A 21,923-nucleotide genomic window follows, 5' to 3' on the forward strand; every position below is an offset into this window, starting at 1 on the left:
AATGAGTTTTCATTACATTGCACAAAAAAAGCTCTGTCATTTTTGCACTCACTAGTCCAAATGTTTTGTGTGTATGGCAGACCCCAGAGCATGGCCAATGGCTCTGAACAATCACTAGCTTTTCATAGGAGTTCAGAATGTTTGTGCTTTTTTAAAATCAATTATTTATTGGTTTAGAAGCACATTACTAATGTTTCCTGTTCCTGGACTGGGCTTGTTTGCTTTTCATTTTCATTACAGTAGTAGGATTAAATAGCTTCTGCACATTCAAGAGATGCAACATGAGTGGTGCTGGAGGTTCTTCCTACCTGTCAGTCTTATGTTCGAGTTCTTCCAATTTTAGTGCCAAACAAGAATGACAATTCCCAAATCTCAGCCTCTGAGCAAAGAATAAATCATGTTTTCATGATTAACTTCAGATTCATCACAAATGAGCAAAAAGCCGCAATTGTTGCCTGACTGCATTTTCAAATCATGAAGATATGAATGAATTCTAGATGTAAATGTTTAATATCAGACACATTGGTTTCCACCTAGAGCCCTGAGTCATATCCAGGGAAACCAATTCTGGACTTAAAGAATTTTGTTTTGTTTTATTATTTTTAAACATGAAATATATGGACGTTGATAAAATGTCAGAGAACGTCTCAATCTCGAGTGACCCTGCTATATGAAGGACTTTATTAGTATTATCAGTTGTATGGACTTCAGTACACCCGTGTTTTTTTGGTTTGTTTGTTTTTTAATTTCTACTTAAAACATAGATTGAAATGAAATATTTCTGGAGGACTAGCCTGAAGGGTTTAAAAAAAACAAACATTTTTTTTAATTCATGATGCTCACCTAACCCTGAGCAATTAGTGCAATGGAGCATCCCTTATTCGAATTTCTGGTAGATTGCTATTAAAGGAGGTATTAATGGGCTGCTGAGAGCTGGGAAATTGTTGCAGAAAAGTGTGTTTATGGAGGATGGTGCTGGCAGGCATGATTTCAATCAGATTTGACATGTTTAACATAAATGTACACTGCACAACTCCTGCAGTTTATGAATAATTCCTACAGGTCCACTGCCTTTCTAATTACTGAAACTGAAAAACCAGGTCAGGCACATCCTGGCGGAAATCTATTACCATCCTTCCCCCCTGCCTTTTTTAATATCTGTAGTTTTGGTGAGCACTTACTGTCCGGGATATTCGGTGACATGAGAGTAAAGGAAGGGGAGAAATCAGCTGGGGAGAGGAAAGGAGAGGCAAAGGCAGGAGGACACATTAGAGTAGTTCTGGATCCAGACGCCATCTCCAAGGTCTGATTTTACTTGTCTTTCTATTATTCACATAAAGGAAATATGGTCCACCTGCTGTTGGGGATGCTGTTCTCTGGCCCAGGGCAATGCTCTAGAAGGTCTTGCTGATGAATCCTAAAGTCATAGAAGTCAGAGACTGGGAGGAGCAGTAGGGCCCCAGCACTGGGCTCCATTGTTGCTACAGGATGGCGTTGTCTAGTGCGTTGTCTGCCGTACTTAGAAGTGTCTCTTCTGCTGAGACTCCTTCCCCGGCCCTTGGGAGAGACTCAGCCTCTAATGGCTCAGTGCCAGGGAATTTTTTACATGAATTTGCCCTTCTCATTACATCTCGTTACACCTCCTGTCCCAGCTTCAGTAACTCCTCTCCCCCCACTGTGTAGAACCCTCCTCCTTCTTGGAAATAGTTCATAGAATCATAGAATATCAGGGTTGGAAGGGTCATCTAGTCCAACCACCTGCTCAAAGCTTTCTCTCATTTCCTGGGGAGTTCTTTAGCCAAGCCACATGTATTTAGCATTGTTAGTCTTTCCCTCCAATCAACCCCTCCAGCCCCCTGATCAGTTTTGTTGCTGTTCTCTGAATTTCCTCAGTTTATCAGTATCTTTCAGCCGATACAGTACTCAGAACTGACTGCAGCATTCCCAGTGCCATCACAAGAGGGCTCTGTAGAGAGGAGCTGTCCCCTCCTCTCCCTGAGTTAGGGAGCATTTCTGCATGCAGCCCACAATGCCGTGGCCTTCTGGTGTCATATTACATTGTAAACACCTATCTACTTTGCCATCCATTATAACCTCAAAGTCCTATTCTGCAATTGCTGTCATGATAGCACACACAGGTAAAACTGAAAGTCCATCCCCCAATGTCCTTTAAACGCAGATTAGTCTTGTAGTTTGGCTAAAACTGACCTATGTTGCAGGTTGTATTTTGTAGGCTTATAGCATACAACGAGAACATGATTAAAACAGTTTAAGCCTGTCTACACTGCAAGATTGAACTGTTTTATCTGTTTCAGAGGACATCTTTATTATAACTGGATCCCTCAACAGGGGAACAATTATAATGTTGGTGTGACCTAGTCTTTGACACTCCTAATTCTTCTTCCCACTCAGTCTCCTTGTTTATTTCCTCCTGGATGCGTTAGCAGCAATTTACAGATAGACTCTGCCTGTTCTGTCCATGTCTCTACCCCCTATAGATCTCTTTGTATTCATGCTATGTCCCCACCGCTATTGACCGCTCTAGCCACTTCTGTGACGTGCTGCATAGCCATGCTGTTTGCTGCCTCATCCAGACTAGAAATGACTGAACCCAAAAAAGATCCTGTACTCCTCATTGGACACTTCTCAAAACTCTGTCTTTTAGCCCTAAACTTTTTCTATGGTCTTTGGTCCAGTTTTCAGTCCAAATGAGTTTTTGTATCCAAGCCATTTGAATTCATTTTTCAACTAAGATAGCATGAGTCTCTGTATCAGCTAATTATTGAAATCCAAGTGCTGTGTTCCTTTCAACCATTCATTTGGTAAACCTCTCCCAAAAAAGCAACCAAGATTGTCCCTTAGCAGAGCCCATGGTCTTTAATACTAATGATTATGCTAGGAAGAAAAGGTACAACATTAGGGGATGTCCCCATATGCATGACTTGTGCATTGCAAAACAATGACCTGATGATTTAGTTGGGGATTGGTCCTGCTTTGAGCAGGGGGTTGGACTAGATGACCTCCTGAGGTCCCTTCCAACCCTGATATTCTATGATTCTATGATTTCATGTACATGCCAGTAATAATATGCTCTAAAGATATGGGACAGCCCTGCCCAAATTAGGAAGGTAGCAAATATTGGGCTTACTCCACGGTACAGTCCAAAGGTAATTGAATGCTCTTCTTCTGAGGTCCAGTTTATTTAGTTCTGACACACATTGGCCTTTCAGGCCACACTCCAAGTTCAGTCTTTCTCTCCTCCTGGGGGAGGAGTCCCCAGCTTTCCTTCTCAGAGCTGGCTTTCAGTTCAGTGACTCTCTCTTCAGGCCCCTAAACTCAGGGTATCTCAGGGGCTTCCCTGCATTAGCAGGCTACTCCCAGCCCTTCCTGGCAGGTGCCACTCTGCTAATCTCAGGGTACTCCCTACAAGAGCCCTTCTAACTCTCCTCAATAACCAGGCATGGCTGAGCCCTGGCCTCTAGCCCTTAAAGAAGCAAGCCACCCTGCTGCACCAACTTAAATGTCTTTTTAACTTCATGTTGTTGTCCTGGCCCATTGCTCTGACAATGCAACTCCTGTAGTTGAATCCTTCTGCTGGATCCCCCTGTATCAATTTCAAGCTTCTTATCTTGACCATCAAGGCCCTTCATATCTCTGCTAGTCCTGATTTCTCTGCTCTGGCCTCTTGTGACATTGCACCCTGACCCAGTCTGGTCTGCCAGCTATGTTCTTCACACATTCCTCCCTACTGTGTCACCTTCATAGAGCATAGTCTGCAGGGCTTTTCCTGCTATGAAGCCCACAGGAAATTAGCCAACCTTTAACTGCTAGTCTGACGGGGAGCTGGGGAAAGTCGATAGTATTTATTGATGTCACTACAAAATGTATATATAATTGATTGTCTTCTTGTCCCCCACCATTTGTGTCTTGCTTGTCGTCTTATATTGTAAGCTCATTGGTGCAGGGACCACATCTGTGTGTTTGTACAGGAGAAAAGGCCCTTATCCTGTTCAGGGCTTTTGCGTGCTGCGGTAAGATAAATATTTAATAAGAATTCAGCTATTCAGACTCACTGCAGACTGAAATGTATAACTCAAAGATAGAAAAACAAATCCATTTGACCATTTTCAGGGTCACACTTTTAAAAGATAGACAAAGGTCTGTGTGTGAAAGTGCATTTGCAAATATCTGTGTATTTAATTCTATCTACTGTATGATCCTATTATTTATCAAATGTGGGTTTGAAAAAATCCAGTAGAGCAACAGGCGATATTCAGTCCTATTAGTATGGCTACAACGTCCCATTAGGATGAATGGGACCTTTGGGGAATAGGGAATGTAAACAGACAGCATTTCAGAAAGAAACATTCTAACCATATGCTATTAACACAAAAAGGAACAAACGTGCAGCACTGCAACAATATTAGACAAGGAAATTCCATTTCAGAGCGGCTTAAGGTCTAGTCTCATGGTTTATTATGTCACTAGAATCCCTCAATGGAATTATTGACTTGTATTTATTCCTATTATATTACTATAAATGGTGTGTTCCTGCTGGAATAGCAAATCTTTGATAGAGAGATCTGCCTGAAACTTGATACCAAAGTATGCAGGATTCCAAAGCTGTTTCTCTGTGTGCTCCAATGAGGAACACTCCCCAGTGTAAGTATGCTGCCTCACCATTCATCCACTCTGCTAAAGATAGGAGGGTGAAGGCCTTATGGCGTAGGGAAATGAAAAGGGATGAAATAATCCCGTCACCTCTCCAAGCATGGGCTCTCCCAGACAGAACCAATAGGGGCTGTAAGGATACCTTTCTACTGAATGAGTAAAACGGTCGTGAGGAGCTCTCGCTACAAAATCCTCCACAAGAGGCAGTCAGATTTAACTCTGAGGGTTAGAGTTTGGTACAAAATTTCAGAGTGCAGGGTCCAGGAAAAATTTGAGGAAAAGGTCTGAAGAACCTGTCTCTGTGGAGAAAGGCCTGTGGGGACCAGCAATCCCACTGGGTAATTGTAGTTTCTATCAGGCAGCGAAAATAGTGTTCTAGTGGGGTTGAAAGTGTAGCAGAGACTGGTTGCTGAGCTAGTATGAAGAGTATTTTCATAATCAATCAAGGTAGCAAAAACCCTGCTGTAAATTTGTAGGGCAGGTGGCAAGCTGGTTTACGGAATGCAGGGAGTTGAGAACCTCTGGCTTACGGAAAGCAGCATGAATTAATAATCATTTAATTGGCTCCTCCATTATGTTGCTGGTCAGGAGATGGAGGTTTAGATGAAGGGGCTGTCAGTGGTACTTTAGCTAAGAGAGTCTGATGGTTGAAAGGTGGGGGGTGGCAGCTGCCTTTGGCCTTTCCACAGGGCTCAAGCATAGTCAGCTCTTTGGGACCCTCACAAGGTTAGCCTGGGGTTAGCAAAGAAAAGCATGAGTGTCCCCTCTGGGTGACCTCTTCCCCTTTAAAACAGAGAGAGAGTCTCCCCTGTGCTGAAAAGCAGGGACAGCCCGGCATATGCACTGGCGGAATAGCCTCTCAGAAATGCTTTCGGAGGGCAGAGTGCCTTGCGGCCATACTGCTTTCGGGTGTGGGTGTGAGGTACGTGTTTTCTCTGTCTGTGGAAAGGTGTATTCTTCTAACCTCTTTATTTCTTTAAACCTTGAGATTAGCAAATCAATGCACAAATTACCTCCTGCTCAGGACATTTATCACATTTTCATTTGTTTTCTTGAGGGGAGCTCTGGTCTTTGAGCAGAATCTCTCCTTGGCCCCTAATTGTGGCACAGGGGTATTTGTGCTGGATGAGCAGTGGTTTGGAGAAAGTGAGAGAGAAGGTTTTCGACACTTGTTTTTTTATGGACATTTTTCCTCGTCTACTCTATAACAGATGAATAGGTCAGACTGACTGTGTGTGACATGGTAATTAATACACATTCTTTTCCAAGTCTGTTTTGAAGCTTTATAGTCAATCACTGGGTGTGCTCAAGAGTGATGCCGTCTGCATGTCCCCTTTCTCCAGAATGTAAAGGAATTCTTAATTCCCCTGCTCTGTGACACTGTTCCATGATGGCTGATCCTAAGATCATTCATGTACTTAGATCTAACATACAGTAGGTTCGGGTGGATGTCTACTAGCAATAACTTGGTCTCAGTGTTGATAGCCCAAATGGGAATTTTCTCTTTAAAAATACTCCTTAGCATGTATCTTGAGACATCCATTTTGAGAATACTGAAAACATTGGCCAAACCAGACAGTCTCCACGTAAAAGAATAAATGGACACAAATCAGACGTCAAGAATTATAACATTCAAAAACCAGTCGGAGAACACTTCAGTCTCTCTGGTCACTCGATTACAGACCTAAAAGTGGCAATTCTTCAACAAAAAAACTTCAAAAACAGACTCCAAGGAGAGACTGATGAATTGGAATTAATTTGCAAACTGGACACCATTAAATTAGGCATTGAATAAAGACTGGGAGTGGATGGGTCATTACACAAAGTAAAACTATCCCCCCTCCCACTGTTCCTCACACGTTCTTGTCAACTGCTGGAAATGGCCCACCTTGATTATCACTACAAAAGGTTTTTTTTCTCTCCTGCTGGTAATAGCTCACCTTACCTGATCACTCTCCTTACAGTATGTATGGTAACACCCATTGTTTTCATGTTCTCTGTGTATATAAATCTCCCCACTGTATTTTCCACTGAACGCATCCGATGAAGTGAGCTGTAGTTCACGAAAGCTTATGCTCAAATAAATATGTTGATCTCTAAGGTGCCACAAGTCCTCCTTTTCTTTTTGCGAAAACAGCCAGTTCATCTTCACACCCCTCCTATGGAGTAGACCAGTGTCCCTATATTAGAGAGATTAAGGCTGGTGAGCCAGATCAGCAGCACTGAGGAGTGCTTAGAGTTTCAGGGGTAGGGAGCAAAGCTGAATTTAAACTATCTTTTACCAGGATGGTTCCCCAGCTGAAGATAGTGGTCTGAAATGTTGCTATATCTTGTGCTGACTGCCTGTGGCTCCAGGGACCCATTATGGAAGACAGAGGTCACCAAAACCTAGGGATGCCCCAGCCACACCTGGCCATGCACTCAGCATCAGCAGTAGTGGGAAGGTTAGTGGGGGCAGCTCCTATGTCACCTGAGGATCCCCCTATGTACGAAGGGTTCTTCAGAAGCTGGCTACGCTTGTTAGGGCAGTTTTGTAGCTGCAGACAGTGCAGAGCTGCCTTAACAGCCCAGGTTCTGTTTTCAAAAGTGTGCACTAATTTAGGGTGCTTCAAACACCCATGGTCTGATGTTCAGAGCAGCCGAGCATCCACAGTGCCGACTGACATCTGAGACATGCCAGCACTCAGCACCTCTGAAAACAAGCCCCCATTGTCTGAAGCTAGGCTCCCAAAATTAGAGTCCACCTCTGAAAATGCAGGTGAGCTTCCCAAGGTGTGAGTGTCGGTGGCATAGCCAAGGTATAAGAACCCAGGATTTCTGGAGTTAATTGCTCTAATCTGACATGGATTACACCAAATCTTATGACTGAGGAAGAGAAGATGATATTTTTGGAAGTTTCCAAAGATTATTTTCCCCACACATTAGCTATAAGGTTTGATTTTTTATTTATTTATTTTTATTTTATTTTATTGACAAAATTAAGTAGGTCCTTAGTGCTTTGTTTCCAAAACCATAAAGCATTTGAGTTCTTTACCTTGGAAAAGTGACTGTGGCACATTCCCAGTAATGGCTTGAATCATTTACTGTATGATAGCATATTTATTTTCCCTTGTCACTATGCAGGTGACTTCCATACACAACTCACAATAACACTCACCGGAAGTTACACAGATACGTTCTCCTGCATGTTTCTCAAAGAAGAGACCCCAGTAGATTCTAAGCACAGAAGATTATTTCAAAAAATAATTCTGATAATTCAGTGGGAGTTTTGTGACATGAGATAAGATGTCATATTAGTCACCCTCTCAAAGCCAGTCCCTGCTCACTGAATGTCTTCTGCAATGTGTTGATCACAGTTCATTCCATTGAGTGAAAACTAGAAACTTATGTTTTCGGTAAAGGACTTATTCTGGTTTTTATGCTCCTCTTTACCTACAAGAGGTGTCATGAAGATCATGGTGATAAGTCTGATTTCGACCAACAAATTCTGGGAATGTTCATCCTGACCTCACCTTGGGAGCCTCAGGCTAGTCTAATGTGACATACCGAAGGTACCAGCTGTGTGGCAATAGCAGGGCACAATAGGGGGTACCATGGAAAGCTTTGGAGACTTGGGTAAATAAAGCATTGGTTTTGGTTTGGGTTTTTATGGGTTAAAGATAGACTTTAAAACAGGCTTTCGTGTTTAATTAAGGTTACGTGTCCACATTGTGTCCATGAGAACATCCATCTCCTGCATGTATATTTTTACATTTGATATATATGAAACAGGTGGTTAAACTGATAGATAATAAATCTTGGAAGGGGAGTTTCTATCCTGTAGGGACTCTTTCTGCCACAAACACCGCAGGAGAAGAATCACTGGATGCCTGTTGCACTCAACTAATAGTAGTTCAAGGGTTGAAGTGAAAGTTGATAGAGCCCAGAGAGTCCCTCCCCAAACCACACTGGAGACCTAATTACAGTCAGTGCAAGGGGACAGGGCCAGATTTACACCTTACATGCCCCTAGGCGCAGCATCTTCAGCACATACCCCCACCCAGAGACCCCTCCACAGACTTCTTCCGCCACAACGGCACAGCACTTTGCACACCACTACTCAGCGCCCCCTGCCCACTGACCTCCCCCCCCCCCCATGCCCAGCGTCCCCTGCACAGCCCCACCACCACAACTACCCAGGGCCCCACACAGATACCCCACTGCCCCAACACACACAAGCACCCTCCACTGCCCAGCGCACCTCCCCAAGCCCCACTCCCCTGCTCCCTGGCCTCCGTCCGCACTCACCAGCCCCGCTTGGAGGTGACTGTGTCTGCCAGGGTGATCGCTCTGGCCCCTCAGGCGTGGCCCGATCAGCCAGGCTGGAGCAGGAGCAAGACCTGCCCAGGCCAGGCTCCCTCAGGTCGCACTTGCCCGGCAGGGCCCCTCTGTTGGGCTGCTGAGCTCTTCCCCTGCAACAGGGGCCTGCTTCCCCTTCCCTGCTGGTAGAAGCGCCCCAGCAGGGTTGCGTGGGGCCATCTCCCCTTCAGCTGGCCCCACCCCCTGCCGGGACCTAGGAGCAGCAAACTTTGCATTTTTAGGCACCCCTAGAACGCTGGCACCCCTAGGCATGTGCCTAACTGGAAATCTGGCCCTGGCAGGGGACCCTAAATCCTGTAGGGCTCTGTGATTCAGGTCCCCGTGAGTAGGGACAGCAGTGCTGCTTGTACTGCTGGCCACACGCAGACAGAGCTCGGGGCCTGGGCCTGACTGCCCGGTCGTGGCTGGCATTTCAGTGTCTGCGGTCACACTGAGGGGTGGACAACAGCAGCAGTAGGTAACCTCCTTATTGGGGCCACTCTCCTCATGTCACACAGGGACCCACCGAGGCAGTTTAGCACCGGATCATCCTCCACCAGCCACAGCGAAGGAGTTCTTGCTAGGAATTCTTCTTACTCTTACTGGTAGAGTGGGGGCTCGTGAAGCACAGCCGGGGTCACTGCTATTCTCTTATCGCACCATGAATCCGCTCTAGAGGGCTGTTTCCCATGGGGGGGTGGGTAGGTAGTAATCCTCACCCACAGCCCTGATGCTCTATTTGTACTGTGAGATGATTTTTGCAGGGGGGGAGTAAACTTCAATTCTGTAGAAATCTTTTTAAAGAAGCTCCATCTTGGATCCACAGGGAGGTTTTAGATTCAAACATAAAAGTTCATCTCGCCACATGGACAAGACAATGGTGGATGCATTCTGATGTCTATAGATTTACCATGAAAGAATTGACTTCTTTTACACTAATAAGCTGTAGGATTGGCCTTTTTCTAGTAGACTGAGTAGCACAAAGGTCTTAGTGGTACAGTGGGATCCTACACATGTTTTTGGGGTATGTGCTTAAATTTGACACTGGGGCATTAGACCGCTGTAGGAGCACAGGACTGAAATATCAGGGGTTCTGCAGGACAGGAATTAAGAGCATTAGCAGAGCCATGTGACGAAGAACTTGCCAATCATCTATTCTGGCTCTCGCCACTATATCCCTTGGACACATTCAGGAGCATCAACATTAATCAAATCGTCTTTCCACAGGAATGGCCCAGGTCCTTTTATGTCCATTCATAGTGTCTCTGACTCCCTTTTCTTGGACGTGGTTTTGCACTCTGTTTATTTTACGAATGCTTAGTGTTGGGGGATTGTTAAATGTGGGAATTGGATTTCCGATTTTAAGGCACATTGTTGAATAAATCCCATCTCGGTAGCTTTGAAAGGGTCTCTGGCATGTGAGTGACCTATCTGAGCCATGCACTGGCTGCAGCTTCTGAAGTAAAGTGTGGCTGGTTCCACAGCATCCAGTTCACAGTGTGACTAAGAGATGGAGACAAGCTGTGGGGGAGCCAGTCTCAGAACGTTACAGCACCTGGTTAATCAGCAGCCAGTCTATCCTGTTAAATAGCCAGCTGTCATGTGTTGTCTTTCAAGTGAAAATGAATAACTCCCATTAAGGGTGACATGGGTTTGAAGTCGATTCAAGACAGATTACAGTACTGTTATGAATGTGTGTTCGGGGGGGCTGTGTGTAATATGCCTGGCTTTCTAGTTTTTAAATAATAGATGTCCTACAAACTTATGTACTCCAGGTTACCAAGATACAGGGTTTATAGGTCATAGGATGTGCATTCTGGGAACAGTATCAATTTCCTGGAATATTTTCTGCATTGAGCTCTGATTTTGTTGCTTTTATGTATACATTTGAATTTGAATACCATTGCTTGGTATTAACGTGTTTAAGGTTTATGCCTAAACAGCCATTCTTGGTGTCCATATCGGAGCCAGTCCCACCGCTGGTCATAAGCCAGGCTCTGTTCCCCAGACTTCCTGGGGATTTCAGTGGGACTGCTTGCTGGAAATAAGACCAGCCATGCCCTCTGCACAAATGCTGAGTGCATTCCACACTCTGAACTCCCAGCTGCTGCCAGTCTAGGAAAGTGAGACTGAGCCAAGGACCCAGATGTGAATCTTCTGCGTTGCACCTACCACTGCCCTTGGCTGGCTTTAATGAACGAATGCCTCACAATGCTTAGCACACTGTGTATGAACCTTTCTGCACTCAGGGTAGGAATGTTATCCTGCACTGTCCTCTGTATGGCCAACTCTTCCTGGAAGGAGGGGGAATCCTGACACTCAAACGCTGACATATGGCCAAGTGGTCAGGTCTCACATGTAAACACAGGAGAAGACTCTCTTGCATCTACTAGATTTTTAAGCTGACCTGGGGAGTCCGAGTGAGTGGGTGTGCTTTTTTGCTTGTAACTGTATGGATTTGTAACGGTTCCTTATTGCCAGTAATGCCAGATATTGAGAGAGAAACTCTTACTTTCTCCCTAGCATGTTTAGGCCCAGATGTTTCTCCTCTTCAAATCCTTAGTCTGTGTTTGTTTCAAGAAAATACAATAGCACAAATGGAATTACTGATCTTTTCATCCAGCATGAACCCCTTTAGAGCTGGCCTGATGGGGATGTCCTAATGCAAATCTCATTTGTCTTTGCAGCACCAGCCAGCCAGGCAGACAAGGAGCTGACAGAGTCTCCAGCATCCTCCAAATGCATGTCATTTCCCAGCAGCTCTGAGTCACCTCTCTCCTCTAAATGGTCAAAAACTTCAGAGGAGACCAAATCAGAGCAGGTGAGGCACAGGAGCCCAGCATTACTTCCTGGACAGCCATAAAAATCTAGAGGCTGTTAATTCACTTCCCAGGTGTTGAGAGAAAAAGCAGAGTTGATGAAAAGATGGTGATTGAGTGGTAGGACAAAGGCACAAGATTATTACAGTCAAGCTGTAAAGAAGGAGGGGATACAAGCAGTGATTGTATCAGTCACATGATTCAGTCAGCATGTTTTGTTTCATCTCTCTCTACAGATGTATCAGTGTCCATACTGCAAATACAGTAACACTGATGTGAACCGGCTGCGGGTGCATGCCATGACCCAGCACTCCGTGCAGCCCATGCTCCGCTGCCCACTCTGCCAGGACATGCTCAACAACAAGATCCATCTGCAGCTGCACCTCACACACCTGCACAGTGTGTCGCCTGACTGTGTGGAAAAACTCCTCATGACGGTAAGTCTCTGGGAGCGGAAGTGCACCTTTTGCCTTCCCAGCAAGAGTGAAGTTGTCTTCGCATAAATGAAAGGACCTTGCCTGTGCCCATGGGCACTGGCTAGTTTTGATGTAACCTGCTGATCCAAGATCCCACTCCCTGATCATACAAGAACTTCTCTTGCTTTGATTCTTCTCATCCCCATGTTATCCTAGCTGCAGAATACCAAGGTTTGGGTATCATGGTGGTCGGCACAATCAGGAGAAGGAGTTATCCTGTGGAGATACTGAGAAGAATATTCAGTAAACATGTTCTCCCTTAACCCTTTAAAGTCACTACAAAAGATCAAGTCGACACTCATCATAATGGGAGTAGAAGTAGGATCTGTTCCTTCAGTGAGAAATCAGCCAGTCGGAGATAATGTAACTTTTTATAAGTAACAGATCACTTTATTCAAGGCAACTATAACAACCATGTGGATATTGTGTAGTTGGCCTGAGTGAGATGGATAATGTGTGGCTGTAGAATCCTGTAAATCCCTTGTTTAAAATGCCACTGTCACAATGTTTTGAAATGCCTCATTTTAAATTGAACTTTAAGGATGGTCAGTTAAACTTTTCTGAAGTGGGAAGGTCTTTAGGCCATTGAAATGGAGGAGATTTGCTAAATAATACCAAATATTTCCATGGAAACATGTAGTTAGAAACCGATCCATTTTTGTAATTGTTTCTCCAAGGTGGGTTGCACCTTAGTCACAGCTGCGCAATCTTCACCAGTGCAGTTTCTCCGTAAGTGTAGCAAAACTTGAGATCAGTTAAATCTGGTTCATTACCAAGATGTTTGTGTCAAACTTTTTTTCCCCTTCTACAGCATTGCTCTAGGTGTCAAACATGGGAGTCCTGTTCTAACACTGTCTCTAATGGAAGCCTTTATCCAGCATTCTCTTTGTCTCCAGTTCATTTGAGAAGGAAATTATCGTTACAGTGCATGATGGGGAAATGTCCTTTTTATTATGTTTCTAACATTGCGGTGCTCAAGCTATCATTCTGAAGAGGCTTTTTGTATGAGCGACAATCTCTTGGTCATGGACTGGCTGGTCGGGGACTTGCTTTTATGATGTCTGTGCGGAGCACCTAGCACAATTTAACTTCTAAGCACTGCGACAATACAAATAAATACAAATAATCTTGTGGGCTCACCTGTCTTTCCAGCGTCTCAATCCATGTGTATCAGGGCACAAGAAAAAATGTCCAGTGGTCCATGTTTCTCCTTAGGTGGCATTGTTTGTGAAAGTACATAATCTTGCTCCAGCACCAGTCTTCTTCTTCCCCCTTTTTTTCTGTCTTTTTCTCTCCTTCCTCTTTGCTTGTCAGATTTCTCTTTCCCTCTGCAGCTTTCCCCCCCAGTTTCTTGTCCTTCCAAGTCTGCTGCCATATCCCCCTTCCTCTGCCATGCCTGGCTCCAGATGGGCTGAAGAAATGCTCTGCTCCGCACTGGAGGATGGTTGATTAAATGCCAGAAGGGATGCTGTACCTAGCAATCAGCGCTGTCCAGGAACATCTGGGAGAGATCCGTGCACCACAGTGTGGGAGGCATGATCCTGGAACACATCAACGTCTAACAGTGTTGACAGGTCCCATTACTGCTCCCCAGTAAATGCCAAATTCGGATACTTCTGTCCTCAGTGAAAACAATAAACAATACAAAAATACCAGGGGGCTTTGGGAAGAGAACATGTTAGTTAGCTAACATTTATAGCACTCAAGATATGTCTACACTGCAATTAAAAGCTGTAGCTGGCTCGTGCCAGCTGACTCAGACTCATGGGGCTCGGGCTAAGGAGCTGTTTAATTGCAGTGTAGACGTTCAGGTTCAATCTCTAGGACCCTCCCCCTTCATGCAGTCCCAATGCTCAGGCTTCAGCCTGAGCCCAAACTCCTGCACCACAATTAAACAGCCCTGTAGCCTGAGCCCCGCAAGCCTACGGGTGTCTAATTGCAGCGTAGACACACCCTCAGAGGCCCCAAACAGGGACAAAGATCTGTCGTACTGGGCCATTGTACACATTTATAGTCAAGGACTGTCCCAAAGAACTGAGATTCTAAGGCAGCTTAGAGTCAAACACAAGATGAAAATATTTGGTCCCTATGATGAAGAGAAATGTGAGAGCAGTGAGTAGCAATAGAGCTTCTGCCATACAAGTGGGAGTCCCCGGTCTGCACAGAGTGCTCTCCATTGTTATAGCCTAGAGAAATGGGGTCAGTGTATGAGGCCTTGTCTAAACATACAAGTTGTACCAGTTTACCTAAACTGGTTTAGAAACTGATGTGGTTAAATTGGTATAGCCTCTTGTGTGGGCACTCTGTCATGGTTAAGAATGCCTTATTTAAATCGATATACGGAATTCTTCAGGCCATTTAAGTGCAAGCAATTTAGTTAGATTGGTGCACCTTCTGTGTGTGATCAAGAGCTCACTCACCCAGTAGTTTAACAACCCCTGCCCAGGGCACCTGGAGTGCTCCAGCCTTCTGCTGAGATCAGAAATCCCATCAGAAAGGATGGGAGTCTCCTATGAGCCCTGTCCCATTACTTGTTTCTTTGGTCACATCCATGAAGCCTGGGCTGCTTTTCTCTTTGGTGTTGGGGAAATAACACCTGGGGAAGAGGGATGGTCTCAGTGCTTTGAATAAAGCAGAAGGGGGCCAAGCAGATATTTTCCTTTTGCTTTAAATGGCAAACATGTTTTTTAGAAAAATAAAAGAAACAACCATTTGTGGTGGACACAGAAACACCCTAAGTTCCTAATTTTGCTCATTCCAGCCAAGATTCCTGTCTCAGTCTGAAGGCACCGAGACCCAGTTCATGCACTATAAGTGAATTGCAGCCCAATAAATGGGAGCCAGGTTGCTTTTGACACGATGTCTTTGCGTTCAGTATTTGAAGGAGGCTCAAGTTAATAATACCTTATCAGACGCCTTTCAGGAACCTGCAGTGTCTAATATGTCTGTTGCCATAGTAACAGCTGCTTGCTTATGCTCCATCTCATATCTGTGTGTTTCTTGCCCCTCTTCCGTTCATATCAACAAGCAGTCTGGGTGGCTGTCCTGTTGGGAATAGCCAGAGCACTAGCCCTCCTTTCTGAGACCTGACCCTCTCAAGACTCTGCTAGTCCATCAATGGTGGGGTGAGAGAGAAACGTGTGTGATTGGTATGTCGAGGTCCCAGAGCCCAAAGGCACATGTGCAGCAACTCCAGCATCTAATGGACTGGGAAGACATGACATAGAGGGTTTATATACAGTAAGTGAAGCTCCCAAGATACCCTGACAGCTGAAGGCAACATTCCATGAAGCCCCAGTTCGTTCGCACCAGTCTTCTGCTGCTGCCACTTGATTACGCTGGTAAATAAATGTGTTAAAATTTGTTTTATATGGTATTTCATCTGCTCTAAACTAGTCTAGTTGTCTTTCCACACAACAGCCACTTCACTAGTCCTGGACCTGCACCACTTTGGCCGAGAGCTCCTTAATGAGGGTGAAGTGCAGTTCACTTCCATAGTCAATTGACAAGATTGATGGGCTCGAAATAGGAGAAGGGACTGCTTCCCAGGCAGCCTCCAGTAATGGGGAATTCTCCTGCCTCCCTCTCAGCATCCTTTATCTTTCCATAAATTCCTCTGCCCCTCCATTTAATTCTGTTGTCAGTTTTCTTGTCCCGTGTTCAAGGTGTCCTTCCAGGGTTTCCTGTCGCCAGCTGTCTTTTCATCTTTTTCGTTTCTCTCTTGCTCCCAGAGTAATTCTTTCCTGTCTCTGCCATCCTCTCTCCTCTCTCACTATCTTTACATTCTTTTCTACTTTTCTATTGTCTCTTCTTACTGCTCTCTGCCTTCTGCTGTCAGTCAGTTTTTCTCTCTCCCTCCCTCTCACCCCCTTTCCCTCCCCCTTCTCTTTCTCACTCTGTGTCTCGTTCTCCATCTCGGATGAAGGTAATGAAAATAATCGGGCTTCATTAATTCTGAGCCCTGTGAGATGATAGCCATTTGGAGCCATGTTTGCCAATTAGATGGTCTAAATTAGAAGTGACCTTGGTATACTGCCATCGCTTTGCCTGTCTGAGTCTAATGAAGCTTTTCACTCCAGCCCCCTCTCTGTCTTTGTAATGGAAATTCCCTCCTTTGTCTGGTTCGGGGACCTTGCATTGTATGTGCATTCCCCCCTGCATGGACAGAGGGGGTATTAATGTAGCTCCTCAGACCATTGCTAGAGAGGTTATTTTTAAATCTAAATTATTTTGGCCATTTTGGGGGAGCTCATGAAGAGCTACCTAGAACTTACATGGGATTGGCCCCGCATCCCAGACAGGCAGAGGCAGCCAGTGGGAGAAGGCTGAGCTAATGTATAGAATATTGATCTCTTGTCATTGTCCAAAGGTCAGTACGTGGCTTTGATGTGTCCAAAACCCATGTTATGCTCCTAGGGTCAGAATAGAGGAGACTGGCCAAGATGGGAACCTCCATACAGATGGTTACCCCAACTATAAGCTTTGCTAAGGCTTAGAAAAGGGTGTGGTGTGTGGAAATGGGGCAAGGGAAATGAGAGAACAGGGATGAACAGCCATTTACAGAGCCCAGCATTGCTGGCAGAGTGGAGATTGTACCGAGCCCCTTTTCCAGCCCCTGAACTGTTACATTCAGCTCTTCTAACAGGCTCTCCGGTGCTGTCACTTGAAGAGTGTGGGTGTGGCCCAGTTTCAGCAGGATTCCCACACCGAAGGATCATGTTTCTCTCAGCCATTTTGGACTGTCTCCTCTGAGGAAGCAGCTTACGGAGTCCTTTTCAAAAATAGCAGCAAACTCATTTTCGCTTGAGGATGAGCGCTTGAGCTTAGTCTCTGTGAGAGAGGGCAGTCTTAAGGGAGACAAACAGGACAAGGAGAGAGGAGAGCTGTGTTCAATTTCTGCTCACTTTGTAACACTGAGCAGTTGGGCCAAATTTTCCAAAAATGGCCACTGATTTGGGGTACCAGGTACACGTACTGGAGCCTGCTTTCTAGAGAGGCTGAGCACCCGTAGCTTCCATTGGCTTCAACTGGAGTTGTGGGCGCTCAGCATCTACGAAGACCAGGGACCACTTCACCCCTAGCATAAATACTCACTAGCTAATTTCATCTTGGGGCAGCAGGATACTGCATAAGAGACATTGCTCGGACAGGAAGGAAACATACTAAGGTCTGATAGTACTGGGTATACATTTCCTATGTAGGTGATACCATTCATAGCCTACACGATAACATTGTGTAGAAGGATGACTTACAAGAGAGCCAGGAAGTGCTAGCGTATGGTCCCTTTGGACACATGCCTACATACTATGGGGATGGGCCGGTTAGAAACTCTGAGAGTGAAATAAATAATTATTTTCTAGAGCTGAAACATGCTAGGTGACTTTCAGCCCAGATAGAACAATGTGACTCTAGCCCCTAGGGGATGACAATCTGATTTGAACATGGTGCAGTGAGTATGGCTAAGAAACAAAAGGGAAGTGATAGAGGGAGATTGTGAGCTCTTTGGGGCATGGACCATCTCTTTGTTCTGTGTTCGTACAGGCCCTAGCTCCATGGGGGTCACGGCTAGGGCTCCTCGGCGCTGCCCCAGTACACAGAATAACTAAGGTCTAGGGTTACAGGAGCAAGCTGACACAGTGACGCATTGCAATTGTATACATACCTTAGGGTTGTTTTCATACCTTCATACTGGTGCATATGATGTTGGTGTTGTGGACGCACTAGAGAAACTTGAATGAGGAAATACAAGCATTTAGGAGTTTGGGGCTTGCATTCGTTCCCAGCTATTGCTGGACAAGCTGAATGAGAAGTGACCACATATGATCACATGAAACTTGCACATAAGTTATCTTCCCCTACAAGACTCAACCCTCCACCGCCCGTCCACCCATGACAGTTACACCATTTAAATACAGACATAAGCATAAACAGTAGCAAATAATATCATTTACCTGGTGATCTGTGATTGGCCACCAGCATTCAGTGCCTTCCTTTTCACCTTATACTCTGATTATTTATTTGTATTGCAAAATCACCAGAGTGGGCCAGGCCCTCTGTGCATGCACAGGAAGCCATAGTCCCTGCCCCAAAGAGTTTACTGTGTGAAAAGATAAAACAGATGAAGATGGGGGCTTGGGACACAGCATATATGCCAAGTGATCAGGTTGATGAGTGGTCAGGCAACTCCCCCTGGGAGAGACACTGGGTGTGGGAGGGGGAAGGCCCCCACCAGGAAGATGGCTACAGCAAAGAGGACTGCATATCAAGAAGACTGAGCTGGCAAATGACTGAGAGGTGGAGAGATCAGGCAATGAGCCAAGCATAGAGCTTTGCATTCAGGGTTTCACTTGCCAGTGGCTCCCATGCATAGCTTTTTGGGAGAGCCTGCAGTTGTCCTGAATACACAGATGCACACAATTTCTCACTTCCTGCCCTTCTGGCTTTGTCCCAGTTCCCTCTGGGAATTTTCTGCCTTATAACAATTTCCTGTACCAAAGCCCTTTCTGGGTGTGGGGGGAGGAAAGAGGGAGAAGGGGGGAGAACTGAGGCTGTGGAGATGCAGGTAGGTAAAGGTAATTACTTAAGCACATATAGGGGCAGGACTTCTTGGTTTGGAGGCCCCGATTAAGATGCAGAGGCGCATGTGAGGTTGATGATTATATTTCGGGGTGAGTTAATTGACAGAAGGTGAAGGCAGACAAAGAAACTCTGCTTACTGCCTTCTTGAATCCCAATCAGGAATTATGATTAAAGACGCGGCGAGACAACAGAGCCCTGATGAATTGGTATCTTTATTTTTTTCCTTTTTGCCGTCATTCACACTTGATTGACTTCAACCTTTCAAGTGCAAAAGTCTCTCTTTTCCATTATTATTCATAGCCATCTGAGTTTTTCTAATTAAAGTGTATGAAAACAATTACTGATCCATCGTACTGAGTCTGTTAGTGGGGATGACTGCCTTACTGTAACATGTATAAAAAGCCCACAGTTTTCTATAATGATGTGCTACTGAGGTGTTAGATAATTTTATTCTTTTTCTACTCTGTGGGGTTTTTTTAATTTCTCGTTATTTATTTTTCATAATTCCTAAAGATCCTGGGAAAGCACTTTCCCTGCTGATAAAATGAAGAGGGACATTGCTTTCTTTCCTCCTCTGCTTCCCACCTCATTCCCCCTCCTCTGAGTCTGGTTACTATGAATTAATCGGTGACCTTTCACTTCTTGCATTCCCTCTGGACTCACCAACCATATCCTTCAGAAACATTCTGCTTTGGAATAAAAGGTGGAATGAGTTTGGCATTCTCCGCCCCTTTCCTAGTGCTTTGTCAGTTGCAGCTGCCTTTACAGGGTATAGATGTCTGTAAAACACAAATGCTGTGTCTGTCTCACACTCACCTTCAGTGCTTAATTTGTGCCAGGGCTGAGTCCTGTAACTGCTAGGCTTGGCAGTTCAGAGCCCCGGCACCTCTGGGCTTGCTGTGTCAGTTACCAAAGTAAAAAATCGCTTGAGCTCTAGCACCTCTTTCATTACAAATGAAGCACTGCCCATCTTGCACAGCTCTGTGAGTGACCAGAGCAGTCACAGCATCCCTTCCCTCTGCTGTCAGACATCCGAGATCTCTCACAATCAAATCTTCATTTGAGGCTGTCCGTGTACGTGCTCCTGCTCCCCATGAACCTGAGCATGGCTGGACCAGACCCTGTTTCCCTACTCATGCTGTGTAGGCTTTACATTAGTGCCAGTGAGGAAGACATCATGTCCTATTTAGGGTTCACAGTATTTCAGCTAGACCTTGGTCACAGATGTTGCTAGCATTTCATTAGTCATCCCGCATGCACCTTGTGGCCTTTGACTTAAGTTCACTTAGAAGAAGGTAGGTAGCAGAACTGTATGAATGTAATCACGTCATTTGTTCTGCCATGAAATGCAAGGATCAATCCATTCCTCTGCCTGGCCTGAAGGGGAGCCTTTTGTAACTTCACTAGAGAACGTGACAGGTTAGCGCAGTGTCCAGCATGCCATGCTCTCCCAGCAGTCAGTGACTGGAAAAGGGCACTGTCGGAGCACCACACTGTGAGTCAGTTTGGGTTTGCTGCTCCCTCAATCACTAAGAACTCAGGGCATGGTAAGGATGTTCCTTTTAGCATCTAGGTGAGAGGTGCTCACAGACAATCAAAGCAGCAGAACGGACATCAAGCACTTGTTTATGGGGTGAGCTCCTGCATGTGGCTGTGTTATGAGATAACACTAGTGGGAACAATGGTCTTGAGTGGTTTCCTGAGCCACTGTGTTGGGGAGCATCTGTTGAAGAGCAGCCGTTAAGATGCTATGCGTGTGGTGCTCAGAGTTACATAGGGTTTTGTTGCTGCACGCCTGATGTTAAACACTGGTCAAAGCCCTAGTCATTTTGGTCAAAACTGTCAAAAGTAACTAGTGATTTTGGATGCCCAACTTTCAGTTACTTTATGGGGGCCTGATCCTATGAAAGTGCAGAGCCCAAAACCCAAGCTTCTTTTGAAGTGTCTCAAATCGGGCTCCCAAAAATTGAGCTATCCAGAATCACTAGTTGCTTGTAAAAATCCTGGCTTTCGAGTCTTGGGCTGGTGATAGCACAACTGATTGCAAACGGAATTTTGAAGCGAGCCAGAGTGAACACTTGTTTTCTTTCCAACAGTCAGAACAGCTTTGTGTTTCAGACAGTTTGCCATCTCTTTTCCCTCTTTCTTTATTCATCCCTTCTCGTCACCTCTCTTTAATTGTACTCTTCTTTCTTGTGCCCCTCCTTTTTTTTTGCATCAGTACACTTTGAAAATAGTGCTGTAGTGCTCCCTAGTTCAAGATTACAGTGTACTTTATAGGTGTGATTTAATTAGGGCCTTATTATGTTTTCAGTAGCTTAAGGTGGGCCTTTCAACTTCTCTACCTAATTGGTTGCACAAGAAGTTTCACAGCCCATGACAAAACATTGTCAGTGATCAAAGTCTGAATTCTACATAAAGGAAAAATATTAATACGATGATTCTTCGAGTGTGCAGTGCTAATTATGTCCAGAATGTAACTGTAGAAACACTTTTGACTGATGTGAGCTTTGTCTAATAAACACGAATCTTCAGTGAGCTAAGAAAAGTGACACCTCTGCTGATGTCTGATTTTGCTTATTGAAAGATTTAAAAAATATTTTTCTGTTTTTATTTCTCCTCTCTCCCATTTTCCCCACCGTCCTGCCGCCCTCAGGTGACAACACCGGAAGGGATGATGCCCAGCAGTATGTTTCTCCCAGCAGCCGCTCCAGACAGAGATGGAAACTCCAATGCCGACGAGCCGGGGAAGCGGGCCGGTCAGTTACTTTACGCTTATCTGGAAAAATCATCCTGCTTTGAATTGTAGCAGCTTCTTGTTTCCCATGCACTGAGAGAAAAAGGCCTCATTGCAATCCCTTGCCCATGCAGTTTCTGCTACAGATCATTCATTGCAAAGACCAGTGCAGACAGCAGGAGATCTAACAGGAAGCAGCTAATTTCACTGAAGTAACACCACAGTTGAGGCATGTTAGCAAGGCAGCTCAAAATTACATTGGCCTTTTTTATTACGTTATTGTTGTAAAGTCATGCCTACCAG

The 21,923-nt window shown here is 45.0% G+C and overlaps 1 protein-coding gene across 3 annotated transcripts in view; it reads left to right on the plus strand.

Moving 5' to 3' along the window:
• Positions 1-21,923, plus strand: part of ZFHX3 (zinc finger homeobox 3) — a 279,269-nt gene that overhangs the window by 234,415 nt on the left and 22,931 nt on the right. For all 3 annotated transcript variants that reach the window (XM_084644865.1, XM_084644864.1, XM_084644863.1), the window contains 3 exons: positions 11,697-11,830; positions 12,065-12,265; positions 21,540-21,642. In XM_084644865.1, the coding sequence (XP_084500991.1) occupies positions 11,697-11,830; positions 12,065-12,265; positions 21,540-21,642 (438 nt within the window). The remainder of the gene's footprint in view (positions 1-11,696; positions 11,831-12,064; positions 12,266-21,539; positions 21,643-21,923) is intronic.

The sequence above is a fragment of the Lepidochelys olivacea genome, assembly GCF_965140295.1.
Source record: "Lepidochelys olivacea isolate rLepOli2 genome assembly, chromosome: 12".
Lineage (NCBI taxonomy): Eukaryota > Metazoa > Chordata > Testudines > Cheloniidae > Lepidochelys > Lepidochelys olivacea.